The 20907-nt window shown below is 36.8% G+C and overlaps 1 protein-coding gene and 1 non-coding gene across 4 annotated transcripts in view; both read right to left on the bottom strand.

Moving 5' to 3' along the window:
* The window catches only part of MAP3K1 (mitogen-activated protein kinase kinase kinase 1), a 77084-nt gene that overhangs the window by 23511 nt on the left and 32666 nt on the right, over nucleotides 1-20907 (bottom strand). For all 3 annotated transcript variants that reach the window (XR_013418347.1, XM_002804368.4, XM_078004742.1), the window contains exons 2-6: nucleotides 12538-12688; nucleotides 9389-9589; nucleotides 6001-6201; nucleotides 5481-5597; nucleotides 4964-5112 (exon numbers count right to left, since the gene is read on the bottom strand). Coding sequence is in view for 2 of the 3 variants with exons in the window: in XM_002804368.4 (XP_002804414.3) it covers nucleotides 4964-5112; nucleotides 5481-5597; nucleotides 6001-6201; nucleotides 9389-9589; nucleotides 12538-12688 (819 nt within the window). In the remaining variant the exon portion in view is untranslated. The remainder of the gene's footprint in view (nucleotides 1-4963; nucleotides 5113-5480; nucleotides 5598-6000; nucleotides 6202-9388; nucleotides 9590-12537; nucleotides 12689-20907) is intronic.
* Nucleotides 12036-12144, bottom strand: LOC114679190 (small nucleolar RNA U13). Its single transcript, XR_003730863.1, has one exon. It is a non-coding gene; the product is annotated as a small nucleolar RNA U13 (small nucleolar RNA).

Below are 20907 nucleotides of genomic sequence, written 5' to 3'. Positions count from 1 at the left end.
GAACAGAGAGATCCATAAATGAGGTCAAAATAAAACTACCATGTATAGAATGATTCCATTTATGGCAAAATTGCAGCATAATGGGTGATTATATTGCATATACTTGATTATCTCTAATATACAAAGTATTTTTAAAAATCAGTAAGAAAAATACTAATAGTAAAATGGACAAAGGAAATAAAAAGGCAATTGGAATAAAGAATAATAGATTGGTAACATCTGGCCCTCATAATGGCATAGAAAACCAGGTTCTCATATCTGGTAGAAGTAAAAACTAAAATCTATGGAAGGAAATTTTGTTAGTATTTCTTAAAATACTACATGTATATATTCATGATCTAAAAATCCTATTTCCTAGGATGCTATCCCTACATATTTTAAGTACGTAAACAAACAACTGGAGGTGTACTTAATGTACATTAATTAAGGCAATGGCTAAATAAATTATGGTGTACCAACAGAACCTTATACAGCCATGAAAAGAAAAAAGTGTGTAATCTGGTAATGACGTGGAAAAATATTCTTTATATATAAAGTAAAAGTAAACGAAAATTGCACACCAGAACATATGGCATGACTTTGTTTAAAAACAGTAAGACAGCTGAGAGAAATATGTTTGGGGGAACGTGCGTGCATCTGTTTGTTGGCCGAAGTACGGAGTGTGCAAAGAAGAGTTTCACTCCTTGATTTATGTAATTTTTAAAAGTTGTATTTAATAGTTAACAGTAGTTATTTTGTGTGCAGCCAGGCTAGAGAAAGAGGACTTTAGTTCTCTATTTCATAAATGTTTTAAATTAAATCTTCATGATGTGAGGGATGACTTTTAAAAATCAATAGCCGTATTTCCATTATAAAATAAAGACAAGGCTCTGGGATGTTAAGTAAGTTGCCTCAAATCAAAATCAGTTTGTGGCAGATCTATCATTACACTTTTATCTGAGAAGAACATGCCATAAACTTACAACGTCTAAATTTTAGAGTCTGCTAAGCTAGGCCCAATATTGCACTTCTACTATCTTCAACTATTAGGTTGGTGCAAAAGTAATTGCGGTTTTGGCCATTACTTGTAATTTTTTGAATCCTAATTTTGCCATTAGAAGTAATGGCAAAAACGGCAATTACTTTTCCCTGAAAAAATGGATCTGAGTAACTAGCAGCAAAATAACCAGTTCCCCAAATGCACAAAAAGCTTTCCAAAAAAGCTAATCAAACAAGTCAGCAAAGTCATCATGGGTGATTCCTGAGATGAAGGCACACTTACTAGTCTCTCCCTCCTGATGTACCTGCCCCCTCTCTTTTCCTAATTGTAGAGCTACTTAGGATGCGGAAAAACTGTCAGAATATGCATGCATTAGTAACGAAGAATTAACAGTAGCATTACAGAAATGATGTATACAACTATCTATAATAAAAATATTCATGGCAAAAATAATCCAAGGTCAACTAACTCTTCATATAATTACACCAAAATTAAGCTTATTCATAAGAGGAAAATAAAGTTTCACAATTTAGTCAAATCACAAGTGCAACTTACTAAATACTTCTCTGACAACAAAAAGAATACCATTCTGGGGTATTTCCTGTCCATCTTTTTTCCAAGTACATATTTTGTAAGCATTGTTCAGATCATTTATGTATATATATATGCACTATTTCATATTTTAAAAATTTTTATTATAAAATTGCACTTCAACTCTTCATATACATAATTCTTTCTTTTTTTTTTTGTTGTGGCAACATATGCATAACATAAAATCTACCATCTTAACCATTTGTAAGTGTACAGGTCAGTGGTATTAAATGCCTTCATGCTGTGCAACCATCACCACTATGTGTCTCCAGTATTGATCTTGTAAAACTGAAACCCTATACCCATTAAACACGATTCTTCACGATCTCCTTCCTCCAGCCTCTGGCAACCACCATTCTATGTTTTTTCTGAGACAGGATCTTGCTCTGTCTCCCAGACTGTAGTACAGCGGCACAAGTATAGCTCGCCGCAGTCTCGAACTCCTGGGCTCAAAAGATCCCCCTGCCTCAGCCTCCTGAGTAGCTGGGACCACAGGCGCATGCCACCCATGCCTGGCTAATTTTTCTTCTCTTTTCTCCCTCTCTTTTTTTTTTTTTTGGTAGAGACAGGGTCACACTATGTTTCCCAGGCTAGTCAGGAACTCCTGGGATCAAGTAATCCTCCCACCTAGGGTCACTCTACTTTCTGTCTCTATGGTTTTGACTAAGTATCTCATGTAAGTGCAATTATACAGTATTTCTCTTTTTGTGACTGGCTTATTTTGCTTAGCATAATGTCCTAAAGGTTCATCCATGTTGTAGCACACTTCCTTCCTTTGTAAAGCTGAGTAATATTCCACTATGTGTATATCCCACATTATCCATTCATCCATTGATGGACACTTAGGTTGCTTCCACCACATAATTTTTAATGCCGCCATAATTTTCCACTGACTAGAAAGATCCTGTTTTAAGTATCCATTAATGTTGGACATATAAGCTGTTTCCATATTTTTACATTTTAAGAAACCATTACAAACATCTTTGTATACCTTTTTTTTTGACATTTCAGATTTTTTTTAGCATAGTTTTTTCTGAAGCAAAATTACATGAGTATAGAGCAGGGAGTAACAAACTTATAAGGAAAACAAATTAGCCTGTGGACTACTTGTGTAAATACAGTTTTACTGAACATAGCCATCCCCATTTATTTATATATCGTCTTTGGCTATTTTCAGGCTATAAGGGCAGAGCTGAGTAGTTTTTAAACTAATACTTAAAAAATATTTAAATTTAAAATATTAAAAAAATATTTAAAGTTTAAAAAAAGTTACCTACAATAACCCCTCCTATAAATAACCAGTGAAGTTCTTATTCTTCCGATTTTTACATACCTGTAATACCTTTCCTATATAAAACTGGGTTCATGCATAATATATTATTATAATCTAGATTTGGTTTTACTTATTGACATTTTCCCAGGTCATTCAATGTTCTCCAAAAGCATAATTTTAATGCCTACATGACATTCGTAACATGGGCATACACTAATTTAATCATTCAATTGCTACTGGATATTTAAATTGTTTCTAATTTTTCACCATAATACTATGAGAAACAGTCATATATGATATATGTAAGGCTTGTGCATTTCTCAGATTAAACTTTTACTTAAGAAGAACATTTACTGGATCAATGAATATAAATGTTTTTAAAAGCCATATTACTTTTTTTCTTCAAAGCCTATACTGCTTTATATACAATCAAGCACATCCTTACAATAACTAAATGACATCATTTAAAAAGTCTTCCATTATTTCAATAAAAACTGGTATCTTTTTTTAAAAAATGAACATTTCTTTAGTTATCAGGTTGAATGAACAGTTTTTGTGTTTCTTAGCCCCTTAGAATTCTTTTTTGGTGCATATTCTCTTTATGCCCTTCATTTTCAATTGAATTTTAAATTTGTTTATCCTAATTGTTTTATTATTGTTTGTGGCATACCATTTAAAATTGTATGTAATCAGATCTCCACATACGCTTCCTCTGTATTTTCTTTTTATTGATTTTAGATACAAAAATAGTGGTTACACGAAACAAAAATCTACCCATCTACATAGTACAATCTCAGTAATCAAGATAACTTTTGTGGCTCCCCCCCATGGATATGTGAATCCAAATAATTTTTTTTTTTTAACCTCAGAGAGAAACTTTCTATTTTAACTTTGGCTACTTGGTTTTAAGCATCTGTTATTTTTCCCCACAATAAAAAGTTACAGAAATGTCACTCAAAAGGAAAAAGGAGCTGGGTGTGGTGGCTCACACCTGTCATCCCAGCACTTTGGGACGCTGAGGTGGGAGGAATGCTTGGGGCTAGGAGTTCAGCAGGCTGGAGAAATAAAGCTAATTTTTTTCATTTTATTTAGAAGAGATGAGGGGTAAAACAAAGATACCCAGGTTCTGGTTATACCTTTCCTCAAATGAACTGCATAACCTCCTGGCTTCACTTACCGCTGTCACTGAACCATGCCAACTAGAAAATCTTCAATGTCCAAAAACTCCTAAAACTCTAGGATTCTAAAATTATTTCATTTAATCAAAATTAAGAAAATCCAAACATTTACTTTTTCCACAGATGAAGAAAACCTCTCTCCTCTTCACCGCACTCTTGCTGCGGCCCTGTCACTTTTCATTCTTCATTAACTTTGAGGTAGTTACAATGCTTAACAGATCGATAGGATAAAGACAGGATTTAACCGCTCAGAACAGTGCTTCTCAAACTGGGCACTTCGGGAACAACATAGAAGGTGCCCTGGTAAGAGAAGCAGCACTTCCTTTGTGGAGTAATTTTTAAAAATCTAATTTTTACACTAACACCAATAAAGCGATATACAGAACAGAAACAAGATTCACATGAATACTGCAATTTTTAGCACAAAATGTCTATATACACACACACTCACATGACCTTTAACAACATATATATATATATACACACATACACACACCCACATATTTTTTAAGAAACAGGGTCTTGTTCTGTCACCTAGGCTGGAGTGCAGTAGTGCAATCATAGGTCACTGGAGCCTTGAACTCCTGGGTTCAAGCGATCCTCCTGCCTTGGCCTCTTGAATAATTGGGACTACAGGTATCACCACTCCCAGCTAATTATTTTACTTCTGTAGAGACAGGGTATCCCTATGTTGCCCAGGCTGGTCTTGAACTCCTGGGCTCAAGCGATCCTTCTGCCTCAGTCTCCCAACATGCTGGGATTATAGGCACAAGCCACCATGCCCAGAGAACCTTTAATATCTTCACCCTTGATTTTAACTTGAAAGCCAAGATTCAATAATTAAATCATTTTAGAGCAACTTAACAAGTAGATATAAAAAATTACCCCTAAAATTAAAAGTAACACTGGATTAATGCTTTGAAATCCTTAAAAAGTACTAACCTGTTTTCTGAACTAGATGTAGAAGTACTAGATGATGACAATGTATGAGAATTTGACATGCGTGAAACAAACTTCTGGATGGTGTTACGAGATGGAGCTTTGATCCTTGAGCTACGCCTACTGTGATATTTCTGGAACAAACTCTCAACCTAACATTGGAAAAAGACAGTAACAGTGATATTTGTGCCATAATTATACATATGAAGAGTTCTAGAGACTGAGCTATTTATCTTTTATTTGCATGTTTTTCCTAAAGTTGATTTAAGAGCTTCAAAAATAAAAACACATTATAGTTTACTAAGGACAACATCATACGGCAGGTCAGTGTTGTTTTTTTCAAGCTAGAAGAAAAAGTTTAGTAAATATCTCATGAGAACTATTTATAAGCATCAACTAATTCTTACATACCTTCACACCTTTCAAAAGGTCACTGCCTAAACTTAAAGAAGGAGAAACTTTAAGAATATATCATAAGAATATGCTGACAATTTTACTCTAAGCATTTATTAAAAACTACCTCAAAATTCTTTAAAGTTTTTCTCCATAACATTGGGTCTGAAGGTTCTAGTTGAAACACCCGGAGCATTACAAACAGCAGATGAATACAGAATGTTCCACGTCCACAGCTGCAGTTCTGAAGAGTTAAAAAGAAAACCTATAGGTTAATACATCCGTGGTTCATTAGAACTTCTAAATTCATCACTTTACACTATTTCCAAATTTTTATACTAAAGTTTCTATTAATTCATATTCTTCATTATCTTTGTATATAAGAAAAATCTACAACTATTTCCATAATTTAATCTCTCATTTCCATTGAATTTATTAAATAGATCAAATTTCTATTCTATGGTATATTAAGATAGTAAAAACCTCATAAATACATTAAAGAAAAATATTAGCCTAAAATACATTTTAAGTTTACTTTTGTCTACTAAAGGGAATTAAGTGATCCAAACTTAAGAACATTATAGTATATAAATTTGAGGTAGTACCATATACTACTACTAATAAAATAAAATGGTGACAAATCCTACCTGAGGCCCAATAAACACCCGGTATTTATTGTCTGGGCTGTCTCCTCCAATCAGGAAAGAGTTGGGCCCTATCTGCTGCAATAAGTACAGTCTGGCGCGCATCACTTTGTTAACACGGCGATTTGTTTCCTCAGGGCTATATGGTGAGAAGCCATCTGGTGAAGGGGCTCTTCGGGGTGGTGTGATTCTGCCACTCTGAAACTTCACAACATTTTTTTTTCATTAGGTATGTTTCTCATTTCTTAATTAAGAAACTATTATCCAGCCGGGCGTGGTGGCTCATGCCTGTAATCTCAGCACTTTGGGAGGCCGAGGCGGGCAGATCACGAGATCAGGAGATTCAGATCATCCTGGCTAACACAGTGAAAACCGTTTCTACTAAAAATACAAAAAATCAGCCGGGTGTGATGGCACACGCCTGTAATCCCAGCTACTCGGGAGGCTGAGGCAGGAGAATCACTCGAACATTTATTACCCTTAATTATTTAATTAGGTATCCAAAAAAACTGGAATTTCCACTGGACATTGATGTAAAGACCAAGTCCTAGGAAAATTAGTACAGTGAGAGTGTTATATATTACCCTCACCATAGGAGAGTTTTTGTCAGCTTCCACAAATTTGTTTTTATTAAGAGTCTGCAGAGTGTATGTTGGGAGGCATTCCACGGCAGCGTTTGTAAATTTCCAGTTAAAGAAGATTAATAAAGCCTTCAATAGATCCCAGAAAGCTGGATGTTTAATTTTTACTACTAGACACAGCATTCTGCCTGCTTATGATACATACTTTTTATGCTTTTTGTTTTGGTTCATATTAGATGTTTCAAAGAACTCAAATGTTTATAGAATAATTTATAAAATTACCACATAGTTGTCTCTCTCAGCCAGATATTTATCAACATTTATGGGGATGACCGAGATTTTAAAAGTCTTCATGCTAGGATGAAGAGATGCCAACAGCCCCCCAAGTGTTCGAGTATCCCAGCTGAAGCAACAGGCATGAGTGAAGAAGCTGAGCCTGCTGAGCCCTGCCCAATCTGCAGATTCATGAGATAATAACTGATTAGTTTTAAGTTAAAAAAAATTAATAACTAATTTAAAGGTGTTTTAACATATAGCCAACAACCACTGTTGGGCATCAGGTTTTACTATAAAATGTTTTTGCTTTAAATGTATTTTTTAATGAACTGATGTACCTTAATAACTCCAGATCTTAACAAAAACCCAAATTCCTCTTGTGGTCACTATCTCAACCATTTTTCCAATCAATCATTTGTTCTTCAAAGTTAGAAAGTGAGTCTTTTTTATTTTATTTTATTTTATTTTGAGACGAAGTCTCACTCTGTCACCCAGGCTGGGGTACAGTGGCGCCATCTCAGCTCACTGCAAGCTCCACCTCCTAGGTTCATGCCATTCTCCTGCCTCAGCCTCTGAAGTAGCTGGGACTACAGGCGGCCGCCACCATGCCCGGCTAACTGTTTTGTAGTTTTTAGTGGAGACAGGAGTCTTAACATGCATTTCCACCACTAGAAGTCTCTCTGTCACATGAATTTACCACCTATCTTTTTGCAAATTTCTTTGATGTTTAGCTTAATATAGAAGACAGCTAAGATGTTCATAGCTGCTTCTGCATTCAATCTGCTGTGATATGATGTATTGATTAAAGTATATGAAAGGAAATTTGGCCTCACACAGATACGCAGATGTAAAAGGAAGGAGTATTTTAATAGCTTTTTTTTTTTTTTTTTGGAGTCTCACTCTGTCGCCCAGGCTGAAGAGCAGTGGTGTGATCTCGGCTCAATGCAACGTCTGCCTCCCGGGTTCAAGCAATTCTCTCTGCCTCAGCCTCTAAGTAGCTGAGATTACAGGTGCCTGCCACCATGCCTGGCTAATTTTTGTATTTTTAGTGGAGACGGGGTTTCACCATGTTGGCCAGGCTGGTCTTGAATTCCTGACCTCAAGTGATCCGCCCACCGTGGCCTCCCAAAGTGATAGGATTATAGGTGTGAGCAACTGCACTTGGCCGCCTGTTCAAATAATGATGAATATTCTTTGGTACTATACCAAAGCTCAAAACACAGTTTCTTAAAGGCAGTTGTAATGTGGAATCTGAAACCACATCAACAAACTTTTCCTACTGGCACATTAAAAATCCAAATGGTGTTATTTTACATTTTGAATGTATCTTTTACCTATGAATGATTTTGTTGTTATAATACACTGATCATGTGGAAAATATTGGTTAAGTTAAGCAGATCTTCCAAATGTTCACATATTTCATTATATAGCATGAAAAGAATCACATTTGCTATCACCAATCTTATCAGAAAAGTCTAAGCACTGGGAAGCTGTCAAGCTCATAGTGGTGGATAGCAGCTTTCTAAAATTCTAATTTTTGTTTTGACATCTCATCTTTTAACACTGGTGAAAAAATATTTAAGTTGTTTTTCTTTTTTTTTTTTGAGATGGAGTTTCACTGTTGTCGCCCAGGCTGGAATGCAATGGTGCAATCTAGGCTCACTGCAACCTCTGCCTCCTGGGTTCAAGCGATTCTCCTGCCTCAGCCCCCCAAGTAGCTGGGATTACAGGCATCTGTCACCATGCCTGGCTAATTTTTGTATTTTCAGTAGAGATGAGGTTTCACCATGTTGGCCAGGCTGCTCTTGAACTCCTGACCTCAGGTGATCCGCCCACCTCAGTCTCCCAAAGAGGTAGGATTATAGCCACCGCTCCTGGCCTTAAGTTGCTTTTCTTGAAGTGACAGTCTAATTCATCTTAAGAAAAATATCTTCCAAATACCCAAATCTAAATAATCATAGTTTTTTGGTCACTCATTTAATGTTCCATGAAAGAACTAGTTCGGCTTGCAACTCTAACAACCGCACAAATACTTCTCCTTGAGAAACTATTGTATTTTGGTATGTAGAAGTGCTTTATGCATGCATCCCATTTCATCACACACACTATTACAAAGGCATGTATTTACTAAGAGTCAAGATTTAATAAAATTAATTTCTATTTCCTTGTCAAAGGCATTATCAAGTGTAATTGCCATTTTTTTTTTCTTTAATGGCTGATACATAGCAATAATGAATATAGTTTCTACAGCTGTAGCCTTAAATTGGGAAAAGGCACCAATAGTTTTACCCACCACTGCAAATATCAATGCAGGGAAAGAGGCAAACAACATCACAGTTTTATCACAAAATTAGTTTTGACCTAATAGACCCCAGAAAGGGTCTCAGGAACTGCCTCCCTCCCTCCATCCTCAGGGGTCTGCAGATCATATTTTAAAAACTGATGTTCTAACAGATGGCTGGCCAGTCTTTTCTCTGTTATAAATGAATCTAAAAATTATAAAAACTAACATATCCGTTGTAACATTAACTTACAGGCACTGGGGAAACTCTTTTTCTCCTTACTCCTGGAGATTCTGATTTCACTGTGCGACCTGATGGGGAGTTGCCAGGAGAAGGACTGCGTCGGCCTTTGGAAGCTGGTGAAGCCATACTCGCCTGGGCCTCTCCTGGAGACTCAGCTGCCAAGTGATTCATTTCAGATCCATCTCCTTTAACTGGGATTGGTTTTACCACCTGAATCAAAGTATTCCAAGTATTTTGATTACTTAAAAATATAAAAGGTAAGTAAATGTAAATATCATAGACTAGGAAATAAACTTAATGAGCTTTTGTTATGAAATATACCAGTATACCAGACAACATATCAACTTTTATTATTACTTTAAGCTATTAATGTAAAAGACTATTTTTACCTACACAAATTTCAGTCATTTAGGATTTAACACTAGTTAAAATGCAACCTCTTCCCTTACAATTTTGTAATGCATACAAAACTGCAGAAATGGTATTATTTGTTATTATATACCCTAACTCATTTAACACTCAAAAGTAACAATCAAAGGTTATTAAACAAATGTGAAAAATAAGCACTCATAACTTCTATAGTCAACTCATTCAACTACTAGATCAAAGACCTCGGTATGTTTTTATTTGTTTCGACAAAATGTAGAACCTTGAAACAACACTGGGCATAATTTCAAATAGTTTGATGACTATGCAATCATTTTGCCCTGCTTTTGTGTGTGTGTGGTTTTTTACGTTATATTACAACAATAGGTTAGACATATATCTCAGAAAACCAAAAGAGGTTAGAATTTTAAAGATCAATTTCTCAGGCAGAAATGCAGTTTAGAAGACCTGCCTTTTTTTTTTTTTTTTTTTTTTTTTTTAATTAAGGCTTTCAGACCTAATCTAGCCATGACCAAAGGCCAAACTCCACAGCCTTGTACAACTGCAGACCTTTCTGGACTTTCTCCCACTGCTCCTGTTCTATAGCCAGTTGCTGTGTTCACCAAACTTGCCTGACCCTTCCTCCTCCTGTGCTTTCCACTCACTCTCCTCCTAATTTAATACTCATCTCCAGCCTGCAGCACCCCAGGAGTACACCTTCACAAGAGGAAAATTTACCCATTTTTTTAGACTCAGTTAAAATTCTTCCTTTTATGAAACTTCCCTGAAGTCTACCAGCATGACATTCTTTCTCTTTCCTAAGTCCCTATTGCTCTTCTGCCCATCCCACACATTTGGCACCTAGTCACAAGTTGCTTTGTGATATTTCATGTACTACTCTATTTATTACATATAAGTCTAATTTTCCCATTTGGAGATATTTACACTTTATGTTTCAAGAATGATTTGACACAACTTACTTAAAGTATAAAAACAGAATCAGACCTCCCAAGTAAACAGTAAACTTCTTAAGGATAATATGAAATCTGTAAACCATAAAATGTAGAGTGGCATAATTAAGCTTAAGGACTGTGCTATGCATCTTATTCCACACATCTCCTCCCTCTTCATGCATATCTTACATACAGACAAGGTACGTATTTGCTAGAAAGTGAACACTAAAATTCTGTCTTAGAGAAATGGATATTCTTAGTTCATACGTAATAAAAAACAAACGGCTGGCTCGTTTTTAAAAAGTTATGATTTATGCCCTACGGTATTCTCAAAAGATTTAGGCTCTGTTTGAACGCCTCCATCTAAAGGAGCTCAGAAAGCAGCACATTCAAACTTCAGATGGCTCTGTTTGTTTAAAAGTTCTTTATATTAACTGAGTAGTAATACGCCCTTTTAATGCCAACCTTCTACAAGATGTTTCAACAGCACTTTCTCTTCTCTAAGATAAATCCTTAATTTCTTCATATTCATCTTCTGGCACAAATAGCTAAAATGGTGAGGGGTTCCCACCACACCACCTCACATGAGTAATAAATGGAAGAAATGTAGAAACTTAGCTGTAAAGACAAAGACTCATGGGCCCATAGTAACTTAAAGTGCTGGTATGGAAAGGAACAATTAGATTTATTCTGTAGAATTCCATGGGTTAGAATTAGAACCAGCGGGGAAAATATTCCTGACAGACTGCAGCTCAGTAATGAGGATATCGAAAGCCGCAGGGATTATGAAGTTAAGTCAGACACGAGTCAGTACTACACATCTAAGAGAGCTTTCTGAGGCAATGGAAATGTGCTAAAACTGCACTGCCCAAAGGGTAGCCGTTGGCCACATGTGGTTACTAAGCATTTGAAATGTGGTTGGTGAGACTGAGGAACTACATTTTTACTTTTATTTACATCTAATTAATTTACATCTAAACTTAAATAGGCATATGGGATGAATGCAGGGCAGACAATCATTTGGCAGGGGTGTACTTTAGACCCTTGTCAAAGTTTAGATAAATTTTAAGTTGCCGTATCTGTTTTAAAAGAACAAAATAAACACAAACTTGCTGATACAGGTAAGTGCTAGGATACTGTAATACTTCTTCCTTTGTAAGAATGAAGACACATATTTCATGATGGTATTCTTGTAAGAATATATATTCTTATACCTATAGCAAAGGATGGAATATCCCTGCTTTTTAAAATCTAGGACTCTAGATTTTCTTTCATCAAACCCCATACATTTTTAATTTATCTTAATCTCCATGGGTCTATTAAACTTTTTTTTTTCAAGTCAAATGAGGGTAACATGCTGACATTGTAACAAAGTTGGAGAAATGCACATCTTACACATGCATGTAAAAACCCAATCATTACACTTATGAATTACTGCAATTAAATATTTTCTTTCCTAGAAGATTTCTGAAATTAAGATCCTTGGATCCTGTCTTAGAGATAAAACATCTAAAACAAACTGGAAAAATTCTTTTTAAAATTTAGAAAGTACAGTATAAAACTCCAATGAAAGGATTTTAGATACTGACATGAGAGGGTAGTCTTGGTTTAAGCATTTACCTCTCCACCAAACACAACAGTTAAGTTCCCAGAACAGTTTAAGTTGTTTAATGAGCGTAGTTTTAATTACGGTTTCTTCCAAATGACCGCAATATCAAGTAATTAAAACTACTACATTTAAAATGAAGAAGAAAAGCTTACGAGAGGATCTATTTATGCTTACTTTTCCATTTCCTCCTATGCTTTCTTCCTTACAGCTGGTAACCCACAGCCACTTACCACAGGCCCTCGCCTATTTCTCCTTTCCAACCATTCGTGCTTCCACGCTGGCATACAGGTTGCCTTCAGTTTCTCCCTGATCATTCGTTCCTCTGGACGATCGTCCATCTTGTGCAACCCTTTGAGAGTTTCTTTATTCTCCATCTCACGACTAAAATGGATGGAGAAACAAAGAAAAGGAGAAATTTATATATGAAAGATAATTTCCAAGAACAAATGGTTCTATTTTATACTTCCAATGGACATGTAATAAAAAAGCTAACTGCTAAAAACCCCAAATGACTTAAAGGTTGAAATGATTCTGAATTATATACTACTGACATATATCATGCAGACCTTTGTTCCACTGTAGTTAAAAAAATGAATCCCAAGACATTAAGCACCGTATTAACAAATATATTCACTAAGACTGCATTGTTTTCAATTCTACCACCCAAGTATATAACAAATATTTAGAAGGGTGTATTATTACGCTTTTATCCCAGGATTTCCAATACATTAAGTCAATACAGACAGAATCTGGTGGATATGCTCATTTATCTGAAATAAGCTCAATAAATATTTAATAAGTGAAGTGAAACTTAACTACATCATCTATGATCCCAAAACAATTTTTCATAGCCTACATGATTAAATTTTTATTTTCAGAGAACAGTGATTTCTGACAAGCACTTGGGGTACTCTAAAAAGAATAAAAATTATCAGTACAAACATTTGATCTTTACTCCATTAAATGGTGTGGATTTACCAGAATAAAACAATCTCTAAACTAAGAACCATTTGAGAATTAACTCTACGAAGCCTAATAGGCAAAGCATCAAGCTCACGAAAATCACTAATTTTAAAATATACCCACATCCCCATGAGCATACACGCATACACGATATGCACAGATTTGAAAACCTGATTCATAAGCATGCAGTTAAAGCAACTGCACCTTGGGATTAGTAACAACTTTACAAATACTAAGCTAATTTCAGTAACTATTTTGAAAAGTTTATAAAGCTAGACAACAGTTTTTCTACACTGATATGAAAAGGAAATACTCAAGGAAATACCCAAGACAAGAACCTCAAGTTTACTAAAAAGACAAATTCAAACTCCTCTAGGAATTTTCCAGCTAATCACAACTATGAAGTACAATCTTCAGAGAATCAGCCAAAGAAAAAAAAGAAGAAGAAACTACTTAAAAATAAATATTCACTAGAAAGGAAACAGTTAACTGGTCTCACTGAAGCATCAAGACTGTGAGGAAAGTAGAAGCCAAAATATTAAACACCTCTGTATCAGCGACTGGCCTAGATATTTTTAGAAATACAAAGAATACATAACATTTGGTTTGAAACTTGCAAATGGGCATTAGGACCACAGAGTAAAATATTTCCTTACAGACACACACACACACACACACACACACACAGTTATATAGAAGCAATATGAGATTTTCAAAAAGTATGAAAAAAGGAGGATTATCTCATTTACTTATACGTGCTTGGCTGCTTTTTATGCTGATTATAAAATATAAATGTTAGGGGATGTGTGGAAGAATGTAAGAGAGGGAGGGAGGAGAAGAAGGAAAGAGGAAGGGGGGATGGAGAGAAGGGAAGAAAGCAGAGAAGAAAGGAGGAGGAGGAGGAAAAGGAGGGAGAGGAAGGGAGAGAAAGGAAGGTGGGGTGAGGAACACAGGGGATAAAGTGTCTTCCAAAAAATCCATCCTGCTCAGTTGGTACTTATTCCAGGAGGCTCAGCTTTGTAGGCAACTGAATTTATGTGATGACTGCATACCAAAAATTCACTTTCAAGTCTTTAGTATTAAAAGCACTTTCCCCCTCCAGTAACAATGTTGCAAGAGGTGGTTTGGTTCCTAGGCTAGTTCCCAAAAAATAAGCCTCATAGTGGAACCGCAGTGCATTTTTATACCAGAAACTCCTGCGCTCCTGGACCAAGGTGCTCGATCGTCTTTCCTCTGGTCCTAGCTATCTCTCTTCCCGCAAATCTGTTTCAGGAGTATCTCTTCTCTGTTACGGATTTTCAGTTTCTGTTCCTGGCCCCCAGTCAAACACACAAAGGACGTTCCTTGTCTAAACAAATCTTCCTGGATGGCGTGGCCTCCTTAAAGTCTAATTTGTCTCCTTCCTTTCCATTTGTTTGAAAATACTATAATCTTTTAGACCAATTTCTTTTATTATAAATAATAGGGATAAGCATTCTAGTAGCTGAACTTTTACAAACATCTGAGATTCTTTTTTAAATTTTGTTTTACCTTATTTACGTTTAAGGGCTATGAGATTATTATTATTTTGAGATGGAGTTTAGCTCTTGTTGCCCAGACTGGAGTGCAATGGCGCAACTGGCTCCCTGCAACCTACTCCTCCCAGGTTCAAGTGATTCTCCTGCCTTACCCTTCCAAGTAGCTGGTATTACAGGCATGCACCACCACGTCCGGCTAATTTTGTGTTCTTAGTAGAGACGGGGGTTTCACCATGTTGGTCAGGCTGGTCTCGAACTCCTGAGATCAGGTGATCCACCCACCTCAGCCTCCCAAAGTGCTGGGATTATACCACGTTTGGCCTAAATTATTTCTTTAGAATAAACACCCAGAAATGGAAATGCTGGGTAAAAAATGTACACAAATGAAGATTTTTGATAATATGGGCAAATAATCTTCTAAAAAACATGTCTTCCATTCTCACTTCCACCCAGGTCAAGCTGCTCTTACCTGGTCTGAATTAGCAACAGGCTCCTAACAAGGCTTCTTTAACTTTGAATCTTACCCAGATTTCACAGTGCAGCCAGGGTTACCTCCTCCATTAAAATCCTCTAGTGGCTTCTCCCGGGCTTAGACTAAAATCCAAAATGTTCAGCCCAACCTAAGTAGCCCTGCACCATGTGGTCTCACCTCAATTCCTGTCACCAGACCTGCCCCCCCCCCCCCGCTTCTTCACTGCCTCAATAACCCCACAATCTTTCCTACTCAGGGCTTCTGGACAGGCTGCTTCCTTTTCTGCCTACTTTTTACCTAATTTCTACCCACTCTCTAGATTTTCCTCAACTCCTCAGACTTTCCCAATTTCAATTAAGAACTCCCAGTTCCATTCTTTCACAGCACTTGTATTTTTCCTTTAACATGGTTAATGCAGTTTGCAAAATGTTCCTCTCTTATGAACTGTAAGCTTTGAGTGAGGGGACCACGTGTTATATCCATCTATACACCTAACATCTAAACATGTCTGGCTCATAATAGGTATGAACATATATTAAGTGAATGATCACCTATTAACTCTGGCAGTCCTACAGCCTTCCTAGTTTTAAATTTTAATGACTATTCTTATTAACTTTTTTAATAATTCTGTATTTAATTAAGACTAAATTTACAATTTAGATGTTATTCAGAACAATTTTCACTGTTTCTAAGTTAATCTGCAAATATAAACCAAAGTGTTTTTCCTAGTCTCTTTGTAATAATTATATGTCATTAATTCTAAAATTTGTATTTTTTCACATTTTAATATCTGAAATCTGAATGCCTCTTGCAATCAAATGTTACTGTAATTTAACTGGCAGGTTTTTTTTTTTCCTTCATGGTATATAGAATAATGGTACAACTTACAACCACTGGGATCTTTGAATCAATGAAATATACAGTAAATCCTATTATATTTGTCAGGAATAAATCATATCTACTCTATTTAATTTCTCTCTGAAATGGAACCAAACTCTGAAATTTTTTTTTTACATACTTGTATTGTTTTTGTTATAATCCTAACATATAATCTTCCATTAAACCAGGCATACATAGGGTTATTTTTACCAGATGAGTGTGTATGTGTATGTATGGATGTATATAGCAGTGATTTGTCATCCAATTAATATATCACAGCCATAGCAGGAAAAAAACCTTTTTTTAACCAAAGCTAATCTAAACAGATAGCTGTAAAGTCACTGGGAGATGAGAGCCATCTCCAATTCATGTTGGTTAAACATGCATGTTTCAGGGAGTTATTTTTGCCACACATTACCAAGAAACATATCTATTTTAAATAATAGCGTATATACTTCTGACCTTAAAAAAAATAACAGATTTTTTAGCAAAACAATGTGTTTTGAGAAACTACTTTGAAGACTTAAAAATAAACAAAATTGTGGTTAGAAAAATATGAGAAACTTAAGAACTGTTACAGATCAAGCTTTATCTTCATTTCCTGTTTATTTAGGAAACATGAGGTTTCTTGGTTTTGGCTTCTAGACATTCCTAAGAATGAATTTGTGACTGACATAGAACTTCAAGAACGCTTACTCCCTGAGGTTAGGTTTCTAGTCCTAGACTCTTCCTAGACCTACAAAACTCACCAGCTAAAACTCAAGATGCTTCAGGGTCCCTTCTCAGGGAAACTGTAGTCAGTCCTCCCTTTATAATGTGGTGTCAGCCACTGTTGATTGTGCTAACTCTCTTGTAGGTCTCTCCTCTACTCTTCTATGAGGACTTTTTCTCCTAGTTCTGTGTCTAATCATCTTCATCAGTACCATAAATTAGACCTTCTTCCTGGAGCCCCTTAAATACCAACTACGGCCCTCTTCTCATAGCACAAAAAAACTTCATAAATATACTATGATATTTTGCACCCATCTCTGCAGAAGACTTTTCTTTTTCCTGCCAGGAATATCCTTTGCCATCTCAATATGGCTTCAATGAAGAATTTCCTACCACCATTCTAAGGCAGTTAGCCGCTCTCTCCCTGCATGGTAAATATTAACTATATCATAAAATTAAGTATATGTTTAAGTATCTGCTTCCTTGTCCACATTGTGAGCTCTTTCAGGATAAGTTACCTCTCATTCATTGTTCTATCACACTGCCCAGGGTCCTGGATGGGCCAAAAAAGGTACCTGACACACTGCCCCCTTCTGGGAAGCCAGAGGGTCTGCCCAGTCCTAAGGGTGGTAGCTAATGCTTAAGGTGCTTTAAACATCTGAATCCATCCCACCGTCTATAGCTGCCTGGTCCAGGAATGTTCCTTGGTCCAATGACCTTCTATACTGAATGGTATTGTATGCCTGAGTCAGATCTCCCTTTCTGAGAGTTTGAAAGTAAAACACACAAATAGTGTCACTGCAGGAAGAGTGGCGTTTAACAGGGAAACAGAGCAAGGTAGTAAGTAGAAACACTGAGACAGAAATAAGGGAGAAGAGAGAGAAATTAGAAGAAAGACAGGGATGAAGAAGTAACAAAAGCCAACCTAACACTTGTACCTGGGTCCCTTGATAAGCTGTTAGATGACGACAGCCACTTTTGTACCACCCTGGATAATGAATGACTAGTTCTCCAGGAGCCAAGTGTACAATGGAGGAAACTTCTTGGTGGATTCTTTAATTTGGAATGAAATAAATTTTAACCCATCTCTGTTCCCTGCAACATCAAAGAGTCTGACTGAAACATTAGTTCTACACAATGCCTGGCACACAGGGGACGTTTAATAAACACTTAAAAATAAGAATCCTGGCCGGGCGCAGTGGCTCACGCCTGTAATCCCAGCACTTTGAGAGGCCGAGGCAGGCAGATCACCTGAGTTTGGGAGTTCAAGACCAGCCTGACCAACATGGAGAAACCCCATCTCTACTAAAAATACAAAATTAGCCGGGTGTGGTGGCACATGCCTGTAATACCAGCTATTCGGGAGGCTGAGGCAGGAGAATCGTTTGAACCCAGGAGGGGGACGTTGTGGTGAGCCGGGATTGCGCCATTGCACTCCAGCCTGGGCAACAAGAGCAAAACTCCATCTCCAAAAAAATAAACAAAAATAATCCTACCAGTCTAATGTAATTTTTAAGTTATTAAATGGCTCATCTTTAGGAAGGAAATACTGTTTGTCAACAACTAGTGATAACGGAGAAATAACTGCCAGAGTGTCATCACAGAAAAATTATATTACATGCCAGACAATGGATTTGGTGCTTTACATGTATGAATTTACTGCACCCTTCCAGCAACCCTGTGAAGTCTTTTCTATCAGAGGCTTGGGGAGGCTAGGTTATGCGCAGGGTAACACAGTTTATAAGTGAAGGGCAGGGCTAGATTCAAACTCTCACAGGTTTGATTGAAGAGCCTGTGCTCTCTGCTGCTATGAGTGTTCACTGTCCAATCTGAGTTTGTTTTTACAAGAAGTCAGCACTTGTGCTGATACCTATATGATGATAATACAAAGAAGTTTTGTAAGTTTTTACAACAATGACTATTTGATTATAATAATTTAAAAAGCATATTAATTCTCTTCATTATTAGAGCATTTCATCGCAATAGAGGCAACTAAGACTCTAATGATCTTTCGTAGAAAGCCCTTCTGGAAGTCAATGAGATTCAACCTTAGTATAAATAAAGATTTCCATATCTTGATTCTCTTAGTGTCCAAGGAACTTCAAGGAACCCTAGAAAATACATTAGATTATTTGGGACAGGCACAATTCAGAGCTAACTAAAGTCTACTCATGAAGCCTTCATAGCAGAAGAAATTCACACGCTACCAAACTCATAAGCCATATTACTGAGGAAAGAGGAGAGCAACGGAGGACCCAGCTTCCGAAACAATCGTAGTCCACTGTGGAACCCTTAAAGTGTAAGGTTCCAGGTAAAGGGCAGGAGCAGGAATGACTTAACTGAGGGTAGGAGAGCATAACGAAACAGGAAGACTGATAGTTCCTTCCCACGGACAGGGCTAACAGCCACATGGGCTACTCAGTCAATTCTCCTGAGTAACTGAGGGTAGGAGAGCATAATGAAACAGGAAGACTGACGATTCCTTTCCATGGACAGGGCTAACAGCCACATGGGCTACTCAGTCAATTCTCTTGAGACACGGCTCTTACTACTCCATTTTACAGATGAGACAAAGGATACGGGAGGTTCAGTTACATGTTCAAGGTGATAAAGTCTGTATGCAAAAAACACTATGACTTACACTCAGAGGAGTGACTTCACAGTCTGTGTCTTCTAAGAACAAAAGGAAAATGAATATGTACAAGTACTTTTAATCTGTTGACCTAGATTGCAAACAAAACTAAAACCAAAACCAAACCATCTTTTATCTCAATACTAAGACAATTCTATTTTCCAGTAAGACAGTTTTTCCAGAGACTATACAGTCTTTGCCAACTGTTGGCCTATTCCTTCTTCTAAGCAAGGAGGATTAAATAAACCATTGGAAGGGGGAATCTTCCATCTTTATGTGATGCAACATTTATAACACAGGTAGGTTTACATAAGAAGTAACAATGTATAAAAATGGCTCACATTCTGAAAATTAGTTCCCACAAGATTTCATTCCAGGTTCTATTCAGTCAAGTTTGACCCTGAGAACTAAAGACGGCACAACTTCTATTTATTTATAACAAGAAACAGGCACTACTACTTTCATCTCCCCACAGGGTAAATATCCTCTCTTTAGCAGAACACAGGATTGATTCGTTCTTTTTAAGACAGAGAGCGTTTGGCTCTGACGCCTAGGTTGGAGTGCAGTGGCGCAATCTTGGCTCACTGCAACCTCCACTTCCCAGCTCAAGCAATCCTCCAGCGTCAGCCTCCTGAGTAGCTGGGACCACAGGCGCGAGCCACCACACCTGGCTCATTTTTTTGTACTTTTTGTACAGATGGGGTTTCTCCATGTTGTCCAGGCTGGTCTTGAACTCCTGAGCTCAAAGCAATCCACCCGCCTTGGCCTCCCAAAGTGCTAGAATTACAGGCATGAGCTACCACACCCGGCTGAAATCAGTTTTATAGTATGTTGAATCTGTATCAGAAATCTTTATCGGCGGAAAAACTATTTTAAGTATTGTGTGCAAACCTTCCTATTTAGGCCTTTGAGAGATATGGGCACAGAATTCACCCTCAAAAAGCTCATGTTCTGATTAACCACATCAACAGTTAAGTAATATGGAAGTCAAGTAACAAAGACAATAACACAACTAATTATAAACAATACATATAAGCAGTTTAATACCACCTTAGTGATTCTGATCGACTCATATTTATCATATATCCACATGGTCATGCACAATAAATCCATCTACCCTAAATCATGGATTAGTTTCCATTAAAACACCACTCCACTTGAGTTTTAAAATTAAAAGTATTATCCAGCACAATCATAGGATTTTGAAAACTAGAACACAGTACAGAAACATAAAATATATATAAAATATATATAAAATTAACCAAAATTAAAATAAGACAATGTATTAATAGATAATCATATTATAAACACACAATCACTGGCTGAACTAGACAAGGAAAGGGTAACTTCTTTGAGGGCAGGGCCTTTTCCCTGTCCTGCAGCTAGGAACAAAGCACCCAGAACAACAGATGTCACAGGCTTGATA

This window comes from Macaca mulatta, chromosome 6 (genome assembly GCF_049350105.2).
Source record: "Macaca mulatta isolate MMU2019108-1 chromosome 6, T2T-MMU8v2.0, whole genome shotgun sequence".
Lineage (NCBI taxonomy): Eukaryota > Metazoa > Chordata > Mammalia > Primates > Cercopithecidae > Macaca > Macaca mulatta.
The sequence above is the reverse complement of the archived record's forward strand: the minus strand, read 5'-3'. Positions and strand labels throughout refer to the sequence as shown.